At 34.5% G+C, this 14,899-nt stretch overlaps 1 protein-coding gene across 5 annotated transcripts in view; it reads right to left on the bottom strand.

Moving 5' to 3' along the window:
* Window positions 1-10,326: 10,326 nt before the first annotated feature.
* The window catches only part of AP4E1 (adaptor related protein complex 4 subunit epsilon 1), a 93,007-nt gene continuing 88,434 nt past the window's right edge, over window positions 10,327-14,899 (bottom strand). For all 5 annotated transcript variants that reach the window (XM_074294502.1, XM_074294501.1, XM_074294504.1 and 2 more), the window contains one exon: window positions 10,327-13,463. In XM_074294502.1, the coding sequence (XP_074150603.1) occupies window positions 13,303-13,463 (161 nt within the window). In that variant the 3' untranslated portion in view covers window positions 10,327-13,302. The remainder of the gene's footprint in view (window positions 13,464-14,899) is intronic.

The raw sequence follows: 14,899 nt of genomic DNA, 5'->3' as shown, positions 1-14,899 counted from the left end.
AGCAAATGATAAAACCAACTCTTCTCTTTTATTCACTTAAGAACTGTAAGACATCTTCACATTATCTTTTATTTCATACAGTTTTGTTTATATTGAGGAAAGTCAACAGGAGGAAAGTCAGTAGTATTTCAAGTCCTAGATTACTTGATATAGACTTTGCATTTGGAATACTAACAATTAAACCATTATAGTTTTAAACTCCAAACCTGAAAAGGACAGAAAAACCATAGGTTACCAAAGAAACCATAGGCTAATTTCTCATAAAATATAAAGGTAAATTAAATCTTAGCAAACAGAATGCAATAACATAATGGATAGTTGTCTATTAGAATTTATCCCAGGAATGCAAGAAAGACTATCAAGAGAATATACAGTATTAAGAGAAAAATAATTTTAAACTCATTATCTCAAAAGACTGTTAAAAGGCATCATATGTGAAAAGAGAGGAAAAGAGCTGGTCTTGGAGTTATAAAGACCTGGGACACATCAAAGCTAGTGCTAGGGAATAGCTTACTTGGTATATATGGAAAGTCCTGGTCATCCTGACCTCCTTACAGTTCAGCTGTGTTCATCTTTTTGTTCTAGGCTGTCGAGATCTTTTTTATCTTGTCATCTAAGATATTAGTTATATCAAATAAGACAGATTTGAAATAAGATTACCTAAGTTTGTTTCCAGCTCTACTACTTACCACTTTGGGCAAGTCATTTGTCCTCTTGGTACCCTTGGCAATTCCATAAGATAATTAAGTTTCAGGGAAGGTGCTTGCTTACATTGGTAGAGGGAGTTTCCTCATCATTTTGCCAATATTAATTAAATCACAGCTCTTATTCCTATCCCCATAATCACCTCTATAGAAGTTAACAAGATATCTGATCATCTAAACTCTAGGAGGCTTGAAATTAGGCACTGCTAACCTCCGTAGGCTACCATAGCAGCCTCATAATGATTAGCCAATAGCACACGGACTCAAATTTGAAGTCTTCCTGTTGACCCCTTTGACTGTCCTTTTCCTCTTGGAGGTTAGGCTTTTTTTGAAATTCAAAAAGATATAAGAAAATAGGAAATGATAAATGTTGGAGGAGATGTGGGAAAATTGAAACACTAATGCATTATTGATGGAGTTATAAAATGATCCAACCATTTTGGAAAGCAATTTGGAGTTATGTCCAAAGGGCTATTAAATTGCACATCCTTTTTAGTAGTGCAACTACTGGGTCTGTATCCCAAGTAGATCATAAAAGAAAGAAAAGGACCTCATTGTGTAAAAAATGCTTGTAACAGCATTTTTTTTTGTAGGGGCAAGGAACAGGAAATTGAATAGATGCCCATCAGTTGAGAAATGGCTAAATAAGTTATAGCATACAAGTGAAATGGGATATTATTCTGTTAAAAAGGATGAGTAGGCTGACTTCAAAAAATGCTGGAAAGACTTACATGAACTGATGCTGAATGAAGAGAGCAGAACCAAGAGAACATTGCACATAGTAACAACAAAAAGATTATGTGATGATTAACGGGATAGATTTGGCTCTTCAACAATATGGTGATTCAAGACAATTCCACTAAATATGAGATGAAAATGACATCTACATCCAAGACGGAGAATTGTGGATTCTGACTATGGATCAAAACATAGTATTTTCACCTTTTTATTTGTTTGTTTTTTCTTTCTCCTTGTTTTCCCACCCCCTTTTGATCTGATTTTTCTTGCATAACATGACAAATATGGAAATGTTTAAAAGAAAAGCACATATTTAACTTACATCAGATTTCTTAGGGAGAGGGAGGTAAGAGAAGAAGAGAAAAAATTTAGAACACAAAGTCTTACAAAAATGACTGTTGATAACTATCTTTACATGTATTTGGAAAAATAAAATACCATTGAAAGTTTTTTTAAAAAATATCACTTAGTTCCCTTTTCCTAGTATCTCTGTTTAGCAAATCATTACCTATTATTTGATATTTCAAGTAGACTTTGTTAATGGGAAGAGAATGGACTGAGCAGCCAACTTAAGCTTCTGATTATGTTAGCAGTTTTATTCCTATCCATAATCTAATAAATTGGAATTCCAGTTTATTAATCAGTCTTTTATGAGTTTGGTTACCATGAAATATTCCCTAGAGTCTGATCTCCATTATATAGGCTGATAAAAACCAAGTTTCCAAACCTGAAATGCTTAAGACTAGATTTCAATTCTGAGGAAACCTCTCCTTCAACTTCCAGTACAAACCATCTAGTGGGTCTCCATTTTTTTATTAGTTTTTAAATTTTATTTTGTATTACAACCTTAAACATCAAAAAATATAATTTCCATGCACAAAGCAGAACACAAAAAGATCTTATATGAAACTGTGAATGTTTATTTCACACAAATTCGATTTTGGAAAACAAACTATCATGAATTCCACACCTTTCTTTCAAAACTGCCTGTCTTGTATTTCTTTTCTCCTCAGTGCATTAAAAAAAAAAGTTTCAATGGCATCACAATTACTAAAACTCCAACTCCACAATTAATCTAGAGATGAGGGATTTTTTTTGTAACAAGCATAAATGAATCTAAACAATGGTCATGTCCAAAAAAGTCCATAAACATTTATTAGGTCCTTACTATGTGCCAAGCACTGAGCTAAACACTGGGATACAAATGATGAAAAAGACAATTCCCTGCCCTTAAGAAGGTTTACATCTAATAGAAGAAGGCAACACAAAAGCTGAAAAGGAGACAAGGGGAGGAAGGTATTGTCCTGAGTACATGAGAAAAAGGTCCAAAAGAGTGCAGTCAACTGAGAAAGAGACATGGTGGATATTGCTTTGATAAGATGTTTTTCTTCACCATGGTATTGTCCTTATGTCCTAGTCAAGTCCTAGATTATATGAAATCATCTTATAATTCCTTATGGCTCAATTATATTCCATCATATTTGTAAAATACAATTTGTTCAGCTACGATCAATTGTCTATCAGGCCATCTGAAACACCCTCTTAGAAAGGGACCTGTATGTGCAAGAATGTTTGTGGCAGCCCTCTTTGTAGTGGCCAGAAACTGGAAACTAAGTGAATGCCCATCAATTGGAGAATGACTGAATAAATTGTGGTATATGAATATTATAGAATATCATTGTTCTATAAGTAATGATCAACAGGATGATTTCAGAAAGGCCTGGAGAGACTTACATGAACTGATGCTAAGTGAAATGAGCAGGACCAGAAGATCATTGTATACTTCAACAACAATACTATATAATGATCAATTCTGATGGACATGGCCATCTTCAACAATGAGATGAACCAAATCAATTCCAATAGAGCAGTAATGAACTGAACCAGCTACACCCAGCAAAAGAACTCTGGGAGATGACTATGAACCATACACAGAATTCCCAATCCCTCTATTTTTGTCCACGTGCATTTTGGATTTCCTTCACAGGCTAATTGTACACTATTTCAAAGTCTGATTCTTTCTGTACAGCAAAACAATTGTTTGGACATGTATACATATATTGTATTTAATTTATACTTTAACATATTTAACATGTATTGGTCAACCTGCCATGGGGCGGGGGGGAAGGAGAGGAAAAATTAGAACAAAAGGTTTGGCAATTGTCAATGCTGTAAAATTACCCATGCATATATCTGGTAAATTAAAACTATAAAAAAAATTTAAAAAGTAAAACACCCCCTTTGACTACAATTGTTTTCTTTTCTCCCCTTTCTATTTCTCCCCATCTGCATGAGGTTCAGAAAGTTTGTTTTCTGATGATACCCTTCCTGGTATCATCCTTCCTCTTAACTACTCCTGACACCTTCTGAATCTCATTAGTTTCCCAGTTGCATTGTTGAATTTCTACACCAAACTGCTTGTATGAGTCTTCTTTTTTCTTGTGCCTATTTCAGATAAGATTGAGGTTCATTTGATTCCTATTTTCCTCATCCCCCTTGTCTCCATTTTTATCGTAGAACATCTAAATCATGTGTATATTCCATTATGTTTTGGATTTGTTTTTTGTTTTTTGTTTTTTTTTTGATTGGGTCATATCTCACTTTGCAGTTTATTCTTGGCTGTAAACCTGTATTTTTTGCTGTAGAGAGCCTCAGATAGTGGGGAACTCAGGGAAAGGTATACTTGAAGCAAGGATACTTACAGCAGGGTATGTACTCAGTGTGATTGATGAGATAATGGTTCCCTAGTTCACATATACTTAGTGTGATATAATGAAGGAATCACTCCACTTTGATATACTGAAAGAATCACTCCAGTTAGTATGATGTAATGATGTAATCAGACTGAGGTATTTAAGGCCTGAGAGGACTGGAGATGAGAGCTCGAGCTCAGACTCAGACTCAGACTCAGACTCAGACACAGAGGAGACAGAAACAGAGATCCTGCTGCTGGGCTCTCCTGTTTTCATCACTCCTCTGCTAAGACCAAGGCCCATCCAGAGATCCTCCAGAGAACTAGTCTGGACATTACATTTTGTCTTTTGAAATATTGTATTCCAAGATGTCTCATTTTCAATAGAAGCTATTATATCCTGTGTGATCTTGACTGTAGCTCCTTGGTAATTAACTGCTTATTTATGGATAACTTCAACTTTAACATGGGATCTCTAGATTTTGACTAACATTCTTGAGCTTTTCCTTTTGGGGTTCCTTGGAGATGGTTAATGGTATCTTTCTACCTTTACTTGGCCATTCTCTGGTTCTAATAAATTCATTTCATTTAACCCTATTTCATTTAAGATACCTTGGAAAATATTGTGTGTAGGCACTGGGAGGGGAGAAGGAAGAGATTCTCCCACACATATACACATCATTTTCAGGTAGCCTAATGACTTAAAATTATCTCTTCTCGACTCGTTTTCTAGTTCAGTTGTTTCTGAGATCAGAGTTCAGTCTTTTTGTCCTAATATTTCTTCAAAAACTGTCTCAAATAGTAGAGATATCAGACCCAAAACTTACTGACCTCAACACTCCTTAGTGTAGCCTGAACCAGATTAATATGTAATGGGGAAATATTTAATGAAAAATTAAATATATTAAAACATGAATAGCATTACATTTTACCTCATGTATAGATTAGTGGCCCCTTTTAAGTTTTGAGTAGTTTGATTTGTGCTTGGTCCATTTTAATTTTCATAGTTTCCATTTCTTTAGTAAAATTTACCATTTTCTCATCTAAGCTACTCATTGTCCTTCCATACCTCCCTAAAAGTTTTTGTTTCATTTTTCCCCTTTCTTCACTTCTTTTAAGTAACTCATGTCTTATCTGTAGATAAGATTTTTTTTTTTCCTTTTGAGTCCTACTTACAGGTTTTATGGAATTAAATTTGCAAATATTTGCATATTGTTTGGCATTTCTTTGATTTATTTTTAAAAAGCAATTTAAAAGTTAATCTTCGTTCTCACTATTGCCCTCCCCACCAACTATGTAAAAATCAAATCAGAAAACAAAGCCCTCTAAATAGGCTTGAAAAATAAATTCCCACAGTAGCCATATCCAAAAATACATTTCTTTTACATTTCAAGTTCATCATCCTTGTGTCAAAAATAAGTGGTGCATTTTATATTCATTCTTTTGGAATTGTGGTCAATCATTGTGTAGATCAGAATTTTAAAGTCTTTCAAAATTGTTTTTCTGTTATCACTGTATAAATCCTTCTATTTCTGTTCATTTCACTCTGCATCAAATGGTCAGTTTCTTCTAATATACTCTATTCCGTCACTTTTAAGGCACATTAATATTCCACCGCATTCATATGCCAAAAAATTTTTTTTTTGCTACTCCTCAATTGGACACTCCCTTAGTTTCCAATTTTTGGCTACCACAAAGAGTTGCTATAAATATTTTTGTGCAAAGAGATACTTTTTCTTTTTCCTTGATTTCTTTGGGGTATAGCCCTAGAAGTACTATAATGGATTAAAGAATGTTAAGTTTAGCAAGTTTCTGGGAATAATTCCAAATAGTTATTTGATTTATTCATATCACCATCTTTAGTTCCAGGATTGGGGTTTTATGCCAAGGCCAGGCTCTGTTCCCTCTTACACTTCTGAGTGAGGTGGTTGGTCTTGCATAGTTTTACCCTGGTTCTCACACTAACTTCCACCTCTTAAGATTAGTCCCACTTGATTTTTAAGGCTTAATACTAATTTTCTGGTACTCTCTGGCATCTCAGGGCAGAAAGGCTTCAGAGTCTCTGGGCCTGAGCTAGTAATCTTATTTTCATGGCGCCTTATTGCCATTCCTGGGAGCCCCATCCTGGGGTTTTCTTCCACCATTCCATGGTTTCTCAAGAGAACCCCTATACCCCTATACTTATGCTTCTTGACCAAGAGTCTAACACTAACTCTGGTCACATTAGCATTTGCATGGCTTTAGAGACCTTTTCTCTTACTGACATGCATTTAAGAATGATTATTCAGTTTAGGGGTAAAAGACATTACTGTAGTTTTTCATTGGATTTCTTTATTCTATCTGATGTGAACTTCAGGACTTTGCTGAAATAGGTATGAGGGAGTACTTTGCCTCTCCTTCAGCTAGTGATCCAAATCCAAGTGATGGTTTTAGGGTTGGTTTGTTCTTAAAGAAATGTATTTTAGGTAGCAGGGAAAGAGTCAAAAGCCAAGAAACTGAAGATGAAAAGAGTGGGAATGACAATGGGAGCAATCTTCTGAAGGAACTAACTGATATCAAGGACACTTGCAGAGAGTTTGGCCTTAGTGAGAAGAATTACCCTTAATGAAGATTGGAGGAGGGAGGGAACATGTCTGAGGGAGATGAGATAAGGAAGAGCAGTAAAGAGAGAGCTCACAGCAAATAGCCTCAATTTTTTTCATAAAGTATGAGAAGTTCTCTGCTGAGAGGAATGGCTGCCCTGGGAGGCTTGAGGAGAGAGAAGATTTGAAGCTATCATCACAGTGTGGGAAAGTGAATCATTTACAGAATGAAATGATAGACTTGGTATAGCAAAGGGCCAGTTGAGAGAGATTAGGTAACATTTGTCAGCTTAGCTGAATGAGTTCTTATGGCTCCTTTCAACAAGGAACAAGTGATCAGAAGCAAAGGCAGTAGATAATAGGAGCCATCATAAGTATTTCCCATGTGAGAAACAAGTAGGCAAGGAGAGATAGAAATTTGAGCACTGAACAATATGGCGTTGAACTCTTTAACTATAGGATTGATCTATTAAAAGGAACAAAATGAAGTTGGAGCACAAGTGATAGCCTAGAATACTACTAAAGGACTGAAGTTCTCTAAAAAGTAAATTTAAGGAATGTCAAAACAAAGGAAGAGAAAACAAGACATTAGGTTATGATTTTGGAGTTATTAATTGTTGAAGTAGAACATTACTGGATGACAGTACAATCAAAAGTATGATCATCTAAGTGTATAGTGAGAATGGAGATTTAGGTGTTCTAATGCCTACTCTTCAAGGTTAGAATATTTGTGGGACCATCAGTACTGAAAGTTCCTAATATACATAACAGCAAAAATATGGAAGGAGAGGAAGACAGGCACTACATTTGGGAAATGAGGAGGAATGTTCTAAGGGTCCATAGAATCTTAAATGGAGTGAACCTCAGGAGAGGAGAGAGGCTGCTAAGTGATGCTGACAAAAGAAGTCTAGAAGTGATCCTGGGAAGTAAGGAATATTCTAACTTCTCCAAGAAGCAAAATCAGGAAGTATGAAGGAAAGTATATTCAGTACCTAAAGAAACAGGCAGAGTAGGTCACAGGAGAGGTAAGGTAGATATGGGTGATAAAGGAATGGGAATTAAGGATAAGGGAGGACCACGGTTTATTCTTACACTCAGGGATTAGGAGAGAAAGAGGTGGGATGAGTTCATTAGTCATAAAGGGACAATCCCGGAAAAGGACCACAGTTGGCCCTCTTCACATCCAATGGCTTCTTTGGGTGATTCTAGTGTCTCAGCTTTACCTCTTGGGGTTTTTGTCCCACCTTAAGACTATGGTTTGCCTTGTTAGGGATTGGAGGAAAACAATGATAAAGCCAGTAAATTGAATGAAAGGAATCAATTCCTTTGCAGGATCCCCAATGTTGGAGTTGGAGCTGTATGATCCAATTGCCCTTTGTTGTGAATGGCCAGTCAAATGAAGATACTATACAAATCAGTAAGTTTTGCTAGTGGTAAGTGACAGAATGTAAGTACTGAGAAACAATGTATATTATCTGTCAATCATTCCAAAGGAGAGTTCACTGAACACTTCTTGACTGACTTATCTCATCCAAGACATATTAAATCACATTAACATCATTACATTTTGCTTCTCAATTAGTCTAATCTCCAAATAACTTGCTCCTTATACTCATTCTTCTAGCACCTTCCCTAGCTAGTTTACCCACTGAATGTTTTCCCCATTTAATTAATATGAATTAACATTCTATCTGAATGATATTTCATGTCCCTTGACCTAAAATTCCCAATCCCATAGTTCCCTCTATCCATTCCAGCTCATTTCATTCATATGATCTGTTGTGCTCTTTCTAGATAGATAGATAGATAGATAGATAGATAGATAGATAGATAGATAGAAAGAAAGAAAGAAAGATTCATCCACTCACTTTGATGTGTTCCAAATGGTGGATAAGTAAAATTGGAATACTGTGTATATACTTTCCATAATCCCAAATTCCAGGTCAAGAAATAGTATAAGTAACTAAAATAATAAAATGTTATGTCCTGTCACATTAGTTTTCTACAGCCTCTCCCTACATAGTCCCCTTCCTCCCCCCTCCCCCTGCCATCATGAAAGTCCCTTGAACTTCTCTATAAATACTGTGTGTAACTCCTATCCCTGAAAGTTTGACTACACACACTTTGATGTCCTTTTTATGTCCAATTGTTCAATTCTCCAGGAGCTCAATTTTGGCAAATGACACTGAAAACAGCTCTATCCAGTGTGATGTGAATTCTTGACTTAAAACCATTTCACCTAAAAAGAACTGCAAATGATGGAGTAGTTGCTTGATATGTTTGAGTCTATTAGTTCAGATGTATTGTCTGTCCTTATTTTTACTAGATTTTATCTTAAATGGAGACTGCTGTTTTATCTCAGTTTCACATTGTTTCAAAGAGTTCGGTAAAATAAAAGGTTGGGGAGTCATGGAATCCTGAAACAAATGAGTCTAAAAATTTTCTTGTGCCCTCTCCAGGTCACAGTTTTCCAACAGTTTTCTGAATGAATGAAGAAAATCCAAGTTCTATTAGAGCAATCTAGCACTATAGGAAGAAAGCTATAACTTGGGTCAGCCAAAGTTTGGTTTATTCAAACTCTAAAAAGCAATGATATGAACTGATCAGCAGAATCAGGAGATCATCATACATGGCAACAAAATTATATGAAGATCAATGGCTCTTTTCAACAATGAGAGGATTGAGACTAGTTCAAATGATCTTGTAATGAAGAGAGCCATTTCTCTCCTCCAGAGAGAGGAGTATGGGAACTGAATGTGGTCACAGCATAGTATTTTCACTCTTTCTATTGTTGTTTGCTTGCATTTTGTTTTCTTTTTCATTTTTTCTCCCTCTCTGATCCGATTTTTCTTGTGCAGCATGGTAATTGTGGAAATATGTATAGAAGAATTGCACATGTTTAACATATATTGGGTTACCTGCTATGGGGGGGAGGGGGAAGAGAGGAAGAGGAAAGGCAGAAAAATTTGGAACACAAGGTTTTGCAAGAGTTAATGTTGAAAAATTATCCATGCATGTTTTGAAAAAAAAGCTTTAATAAAAAAATAATGAATCTCCAAATCCAGATTACAGATCTATAGAGGATGCATTAACCATAGGACCTGAACCCTAAACAATATTCACAGAATCACAAATTTAAAGTTGGAAGGAACCTAAGAAATAACCTTGTCCAACTTTCTCATTTTCAAATAAGGGAAGTGAGATACAGAGAAGTTAATTATTTTGCTTTAGACCACAGATAGTAAATGCCTTTATACTTAAATCCTCTTAATACTGACATCTAAACAAGTACTCTACTACACTTAAAATACAGCTTTATTTTTTCTTGCTTCTTTTAACATGATGGCACTAAATGAGGCACTGTGAATTTTTTCTTATCATCTGAAGAGGGAATATGATAATTTGTTATCTAAAATGTCTTTTTTTCTCTAGTGAAAGAACTGTATGTAAGAAGCTTCAGTACCTAACTACTGCAGGAGTAGCACAAGTTATTCTTACGGGCCCTTTTCTCTGTTGATTCTACTCTTTTAGTCAACACCACTAGCTGCACTGGTATTGTTCGATTGTTATTTAACTACTTACAAAATAATGAATGCATGAAACAGTAGTATTGACAATTTTATGCCAGTTGTACATTTAATTGAACTTTTCCAAATTATAGAACCCAACTCCAAAATCTGAAAATTACTGCCTATTAAGATACATTTCATTTCTTCTTCCAAAAGTTTAACACAATAAAAAACATACAGACATATCAATAAGTTCAATGTGTTTCCAATAACTCACTGGCTGTAGACAAGACAAAAATGGCTTCTATCCGTGAAAAAAAGATAGTTTGACATTTTCAACTTAATATTAAATAAAAGGAGAGTGAGGGGAATAAAACACTGTCTTTCCACCACAAAGAAATTTTCTTAGACAACATTAAGTATTTGAGATAGAGCTTTGCAACATTTGATATGCTAACCACAGGTTAGCATGCTACTTAAAATCTCAGTCACTATTTGACATATATATATATATAAAAACACCTCCATTCCACAATTCTGATTTCTTCTTTTCCTTCCCTTCCCTTCCCTTCCTCTAAGCTTTACTCTTATTAGATGCTTCTGCTAGGACATCAAAACCTATATATGTCCCTCCACATCAAACTTCTATCTACAATCACTGCCCTTAGGTCTCAATTGCCTTTCATTTTATTCACTCCAGTCTCATCTTTGCTGCCACTTACATTCCAGTGAGGTCCAGTGTGAAGAGTATTCATAATGCTGAGCTCCCCTGCCCTCTAGGTGGCCCAACATGTTTAATGTTGTCCCTAAATCTAGCATAAAAAGTTGACAATGAGACTGGTTCTGCAAGTTCCACCTGAAATCAGTTTCATCCCATTATAATCAAAATGAATAAAATGTAAAGGGGATGATCCCTGATTTAGAATTTAAATATTCAATAAAAATAAGCATTATATGTACTGTTATTGAATACTTTTAAATGTAATGAGTTTTGTTCATAAGCTGTATTTGTAACATTTGGTTTTGAAATCACATATATAAAAAATGTAGTCTTAAAGCAGTGCTAGTTATTAGATTCAGCTGTTAAAAGAGGGAAAGCATGTCTCCTATGAAAGAACTCCAAACAGCAGAAACAACAATGGTATGATAAGCCTTCACCTATTCCTGGTATACCCCCCTCTACTTACTGGTTTTTGTGCCCCACAGCATTGATCTCTTGGCTTTACCACTGCTGCAACAATTGCTAGAACAAGGAAGGGATGTGTTCCCTTATAACCAAGGAGAGAAGAGGTTTGCAGGACTCCCTCAAAATGAGCCACTTACCTGCTTGTAAGCTCATGGCTCAGAGATGGGCTCAAGAGCACAAGCTTGCCTTAGCTAGAAGAGGAAAAAGTTCCCATATGGCACTATATGCTTTTTTCAGTGTGACAGAGGGATGTTTCTTCTCTATCACGACTGTAGCAGCAGCTTCAGAAATAACAGAATGGAACAGAACCTTAGGGAAGGCTGCCATGCCATTGCTGCCTTGTACCTCCAGAATCCCTCTTTTCCCTTGCTTAGGCATGGGAAGGATGGGAGAGGAGGTCCTCCCTCACACAGTATGGAACATCCATAATGTAGGTTGATTCTTTTTCTTAACACTGTGGTTGTAAGCAGGATCCTACTCTATGTTTAAATGAATAAGTCATAATAATAAAGTGTTACTTAAAGAAATGAGCAACTTAAAAATTAGCTATAAAAAAAATACTGTTTGCTGCTGGGAAGACATACTCTAGAGAATATATGAAACTAATTAGAAAAGCATTTAATATTTTCATCATTTTCATTAGGTGCTTTTGAATAAAGTGAGTGACTATATAAATTAAATAACTAACTGCCATCTATGATTTAAGATGGTATTATCTGAAGACTTTCCAGTGAACCACTTGAAAAATTAAAAAATTTCATAAAGTACTTTTGTACTTTCTTTTTGTACTTTGAAAGATTGTAAAATACTCTGTTTTTAACATGAATCTACAATCTTAAAATTTTGGAAACAACTCAACTTAGCAATAAGTTCCTCTTACTAATAGAAGTTGCAATTTTGATAGTGACTCTAAAAGGCTGCCAGCTACCTATGTAACAGGTGAAGGAAAAAAAAAAGATCCCCAAACGAGAAAATGGCATATCTTAATTGCACTTCTTTTATAGGTTATCTGTGCTGTTGCTATTCAGTGTTTAAAGAATATCAAGAAGCATGAATGCCATTTTACTTCTAAAGCTAAATATTATGAGTAGCAAATGATGCCAAGATATTTATTATAAATGAGGTGTATGTTTTTATTGTAAACTCAATTAGAGATTTTATTTCTATATAATAATGTTTAATAGGGTATTATTAAAAATATATAGTCTGAACAATGATTAATTTTCAACTTAAAAAAAGTAACTAGATGAGAAAGAGACAGTTTATGACCAATTCTCAGTCATACATGCATGGATAAAATATAACACAGTTAAAGGTCAAAATTGCTTTCTCTTGCCCAACATGCTTTTGGGCCCCCATCACCAATCTCAGTTGGTGTGAACTCAAAAAATGTAAACTAATTTTAATACTAGTCTAATCAAAACATAATTAGGAAAATAAATACTTTATGAAAAGACAATGCATTTCAAAACCAAATATTAATAACACTTGAGATTATCCATTTACTTCTCTCTCTATTAGAGCAGATAACTGAGACTTAACCTTATGTACAAATCCACTACTTCTAGCATAATTGTGCTAACTAGAAAACTGTTTATTACAAAATAAATATTTTCAGTCTCTCTCTACTCTAAGTCATGTTAAATCATTAACAATTTTTAAATATTAACACAGCTAGGTCACTTTTGAAGAGACACAAATACTATACAATCCTGAGCAAAGTGATAAAGATACAGTTTCTTGGAGCATTTTCTTATCTAAGAAGTCCTTTAGGAAACATTTAAAAGCCAAATTATTTCCCTTTTCATTAGATGTACCATGAGTTCATTTGACTTTGGTAAATCATTTTATCTATGTAAACCTTTAAAATAGAAAACAAGCAGAGTTTTGATCAGGATTCCTCCATCACTTTTTGACACTGATAAAGTAAATAATCTGGAAGAGTAGAACAAGAGGATCTGAACCACAGAGCTACCATTCCTTCATGAGCCCTTAAGTGCAACAAGCAGGGCACTGATGGAAGCAGGTGACAGGCCAATATTCCTTCATTTCCTAAAACAAAACATAAATGACATATTCTCAAACTCAATCAGTTCAGAAGCATAATAAAACATATATCATGAAACAAAGTTCAAGTCTATCATTTAAGGTTCATTTGAGTTCATGTAAGCATCTTTCTATTCTCCCAAACAATAGTTACTTATTAAGCACAGGACACTGGGTTAGGTGCATAATACTTTATTCATCAAACATTAAAATTCTAAATTTTATTTTTGAAAAGAAAAATCATGATGGAAAAGTTATTTTCAGTGAGAAATGTCATTATCTTGAATGGAAAATGATCCAAAATAGAATTTGTATATGTTGTACATATACGTAATGCCAATGTCTTTGGTTATTTTACTGTTATGTAAGAAACTATGAATTTACTGGTATTATATTGCTTCCATTAATCAAAAAGCAACTTTTCTAATACTTGGTAGATGATTTATGATATTGGCTGTGGTCAAAAAAAGTACAGCCTTTGGTCAATGTGGTAATGATTTTCTCAATATGTATTCTTCCACAATAAAAATTTTTCATTATAATGTCCACTTCCACAACATACATTAATTTATGTCTATTTCTTTATTTTGTGGTTAGAAAAATTAGAATTACATATAAAATCATGGCATGCTTAAAATAGATTATGTAAATGCTAAATTTAATTTTTCCACAAATAAAATTATAACCAAAATTTTTAAAAAGTGCTTACTGCCTAAAGTAATAATGCTCTGCAACTCACTTCCAGTTGATCAATGATGGACAGAGGTAGCTACACCCAGAGAAGAAACAATGGGAAGTGAATGTAAATTGTTAGCACTAATATCTGTCTGCCCAGGTTACATGTACCTTCGGAATCTAATGCTTATTGTGCAACAAGAAAATGGTATTTACACACATTGTATCTAGGTTATATTGTAACACATGTAAAATGTATGGGACTGCCTGTCATCGGGGGGAGGGAGTGGAGGGAGGGGGAGGATAATTTGGAAAAATGAATACAAGGGATAATATTATAAAAAAATATATAATACATTTTTAAAAAAGTAATAATGCTCCAGTTATTACTCTACACAAAATTGAAAGTTTGATGTAATTGTTCTTAATATAATGAAATTTTTTTACAAAGTCAGAAAATTAAAAAAAAATACTTGACAAATCTATTTGTAAATGTTCCATAGATACTCTGATAAAACTGCTCAAGTTGCAAATTGAGATATGTATTTTCTGACAAGGACAATATGGAAATTAATTTTCCTTCTCTATGAGCTTGTTTTAAAAATTTGGTTTTCTTTTTTCTCACTGGAGAAAAAGGAAATGCAGAGAGGAGAGCTAGGGCTAGAATTAACTCCCCCTCTCCTTCCCCCCAAATAAGTTACTGAAACATTATTTAAATGCACAGAAGAGAATAAAGGAAAATCAGAAGAAATCACAGACAAGCAGGA

Source organism: Sminthopsis crassicaudata, chromosome 2, assembly GCF_048593235.1.
Source record: "Sminthopsis crassicaudata isolate SCR6 chromosome 2, ASM4859323v1, whole genome shotgun sequence".
NCBI lineage: Eukaryota > Metazoa > Chordata > Mammalia > Dasyuromorphia > Dasyuridae > Sminthopsis > Sminthopsis crassicaudata.
This window is presented reverse-complemented; position numbering and strand designations above follow the sequence as displayed.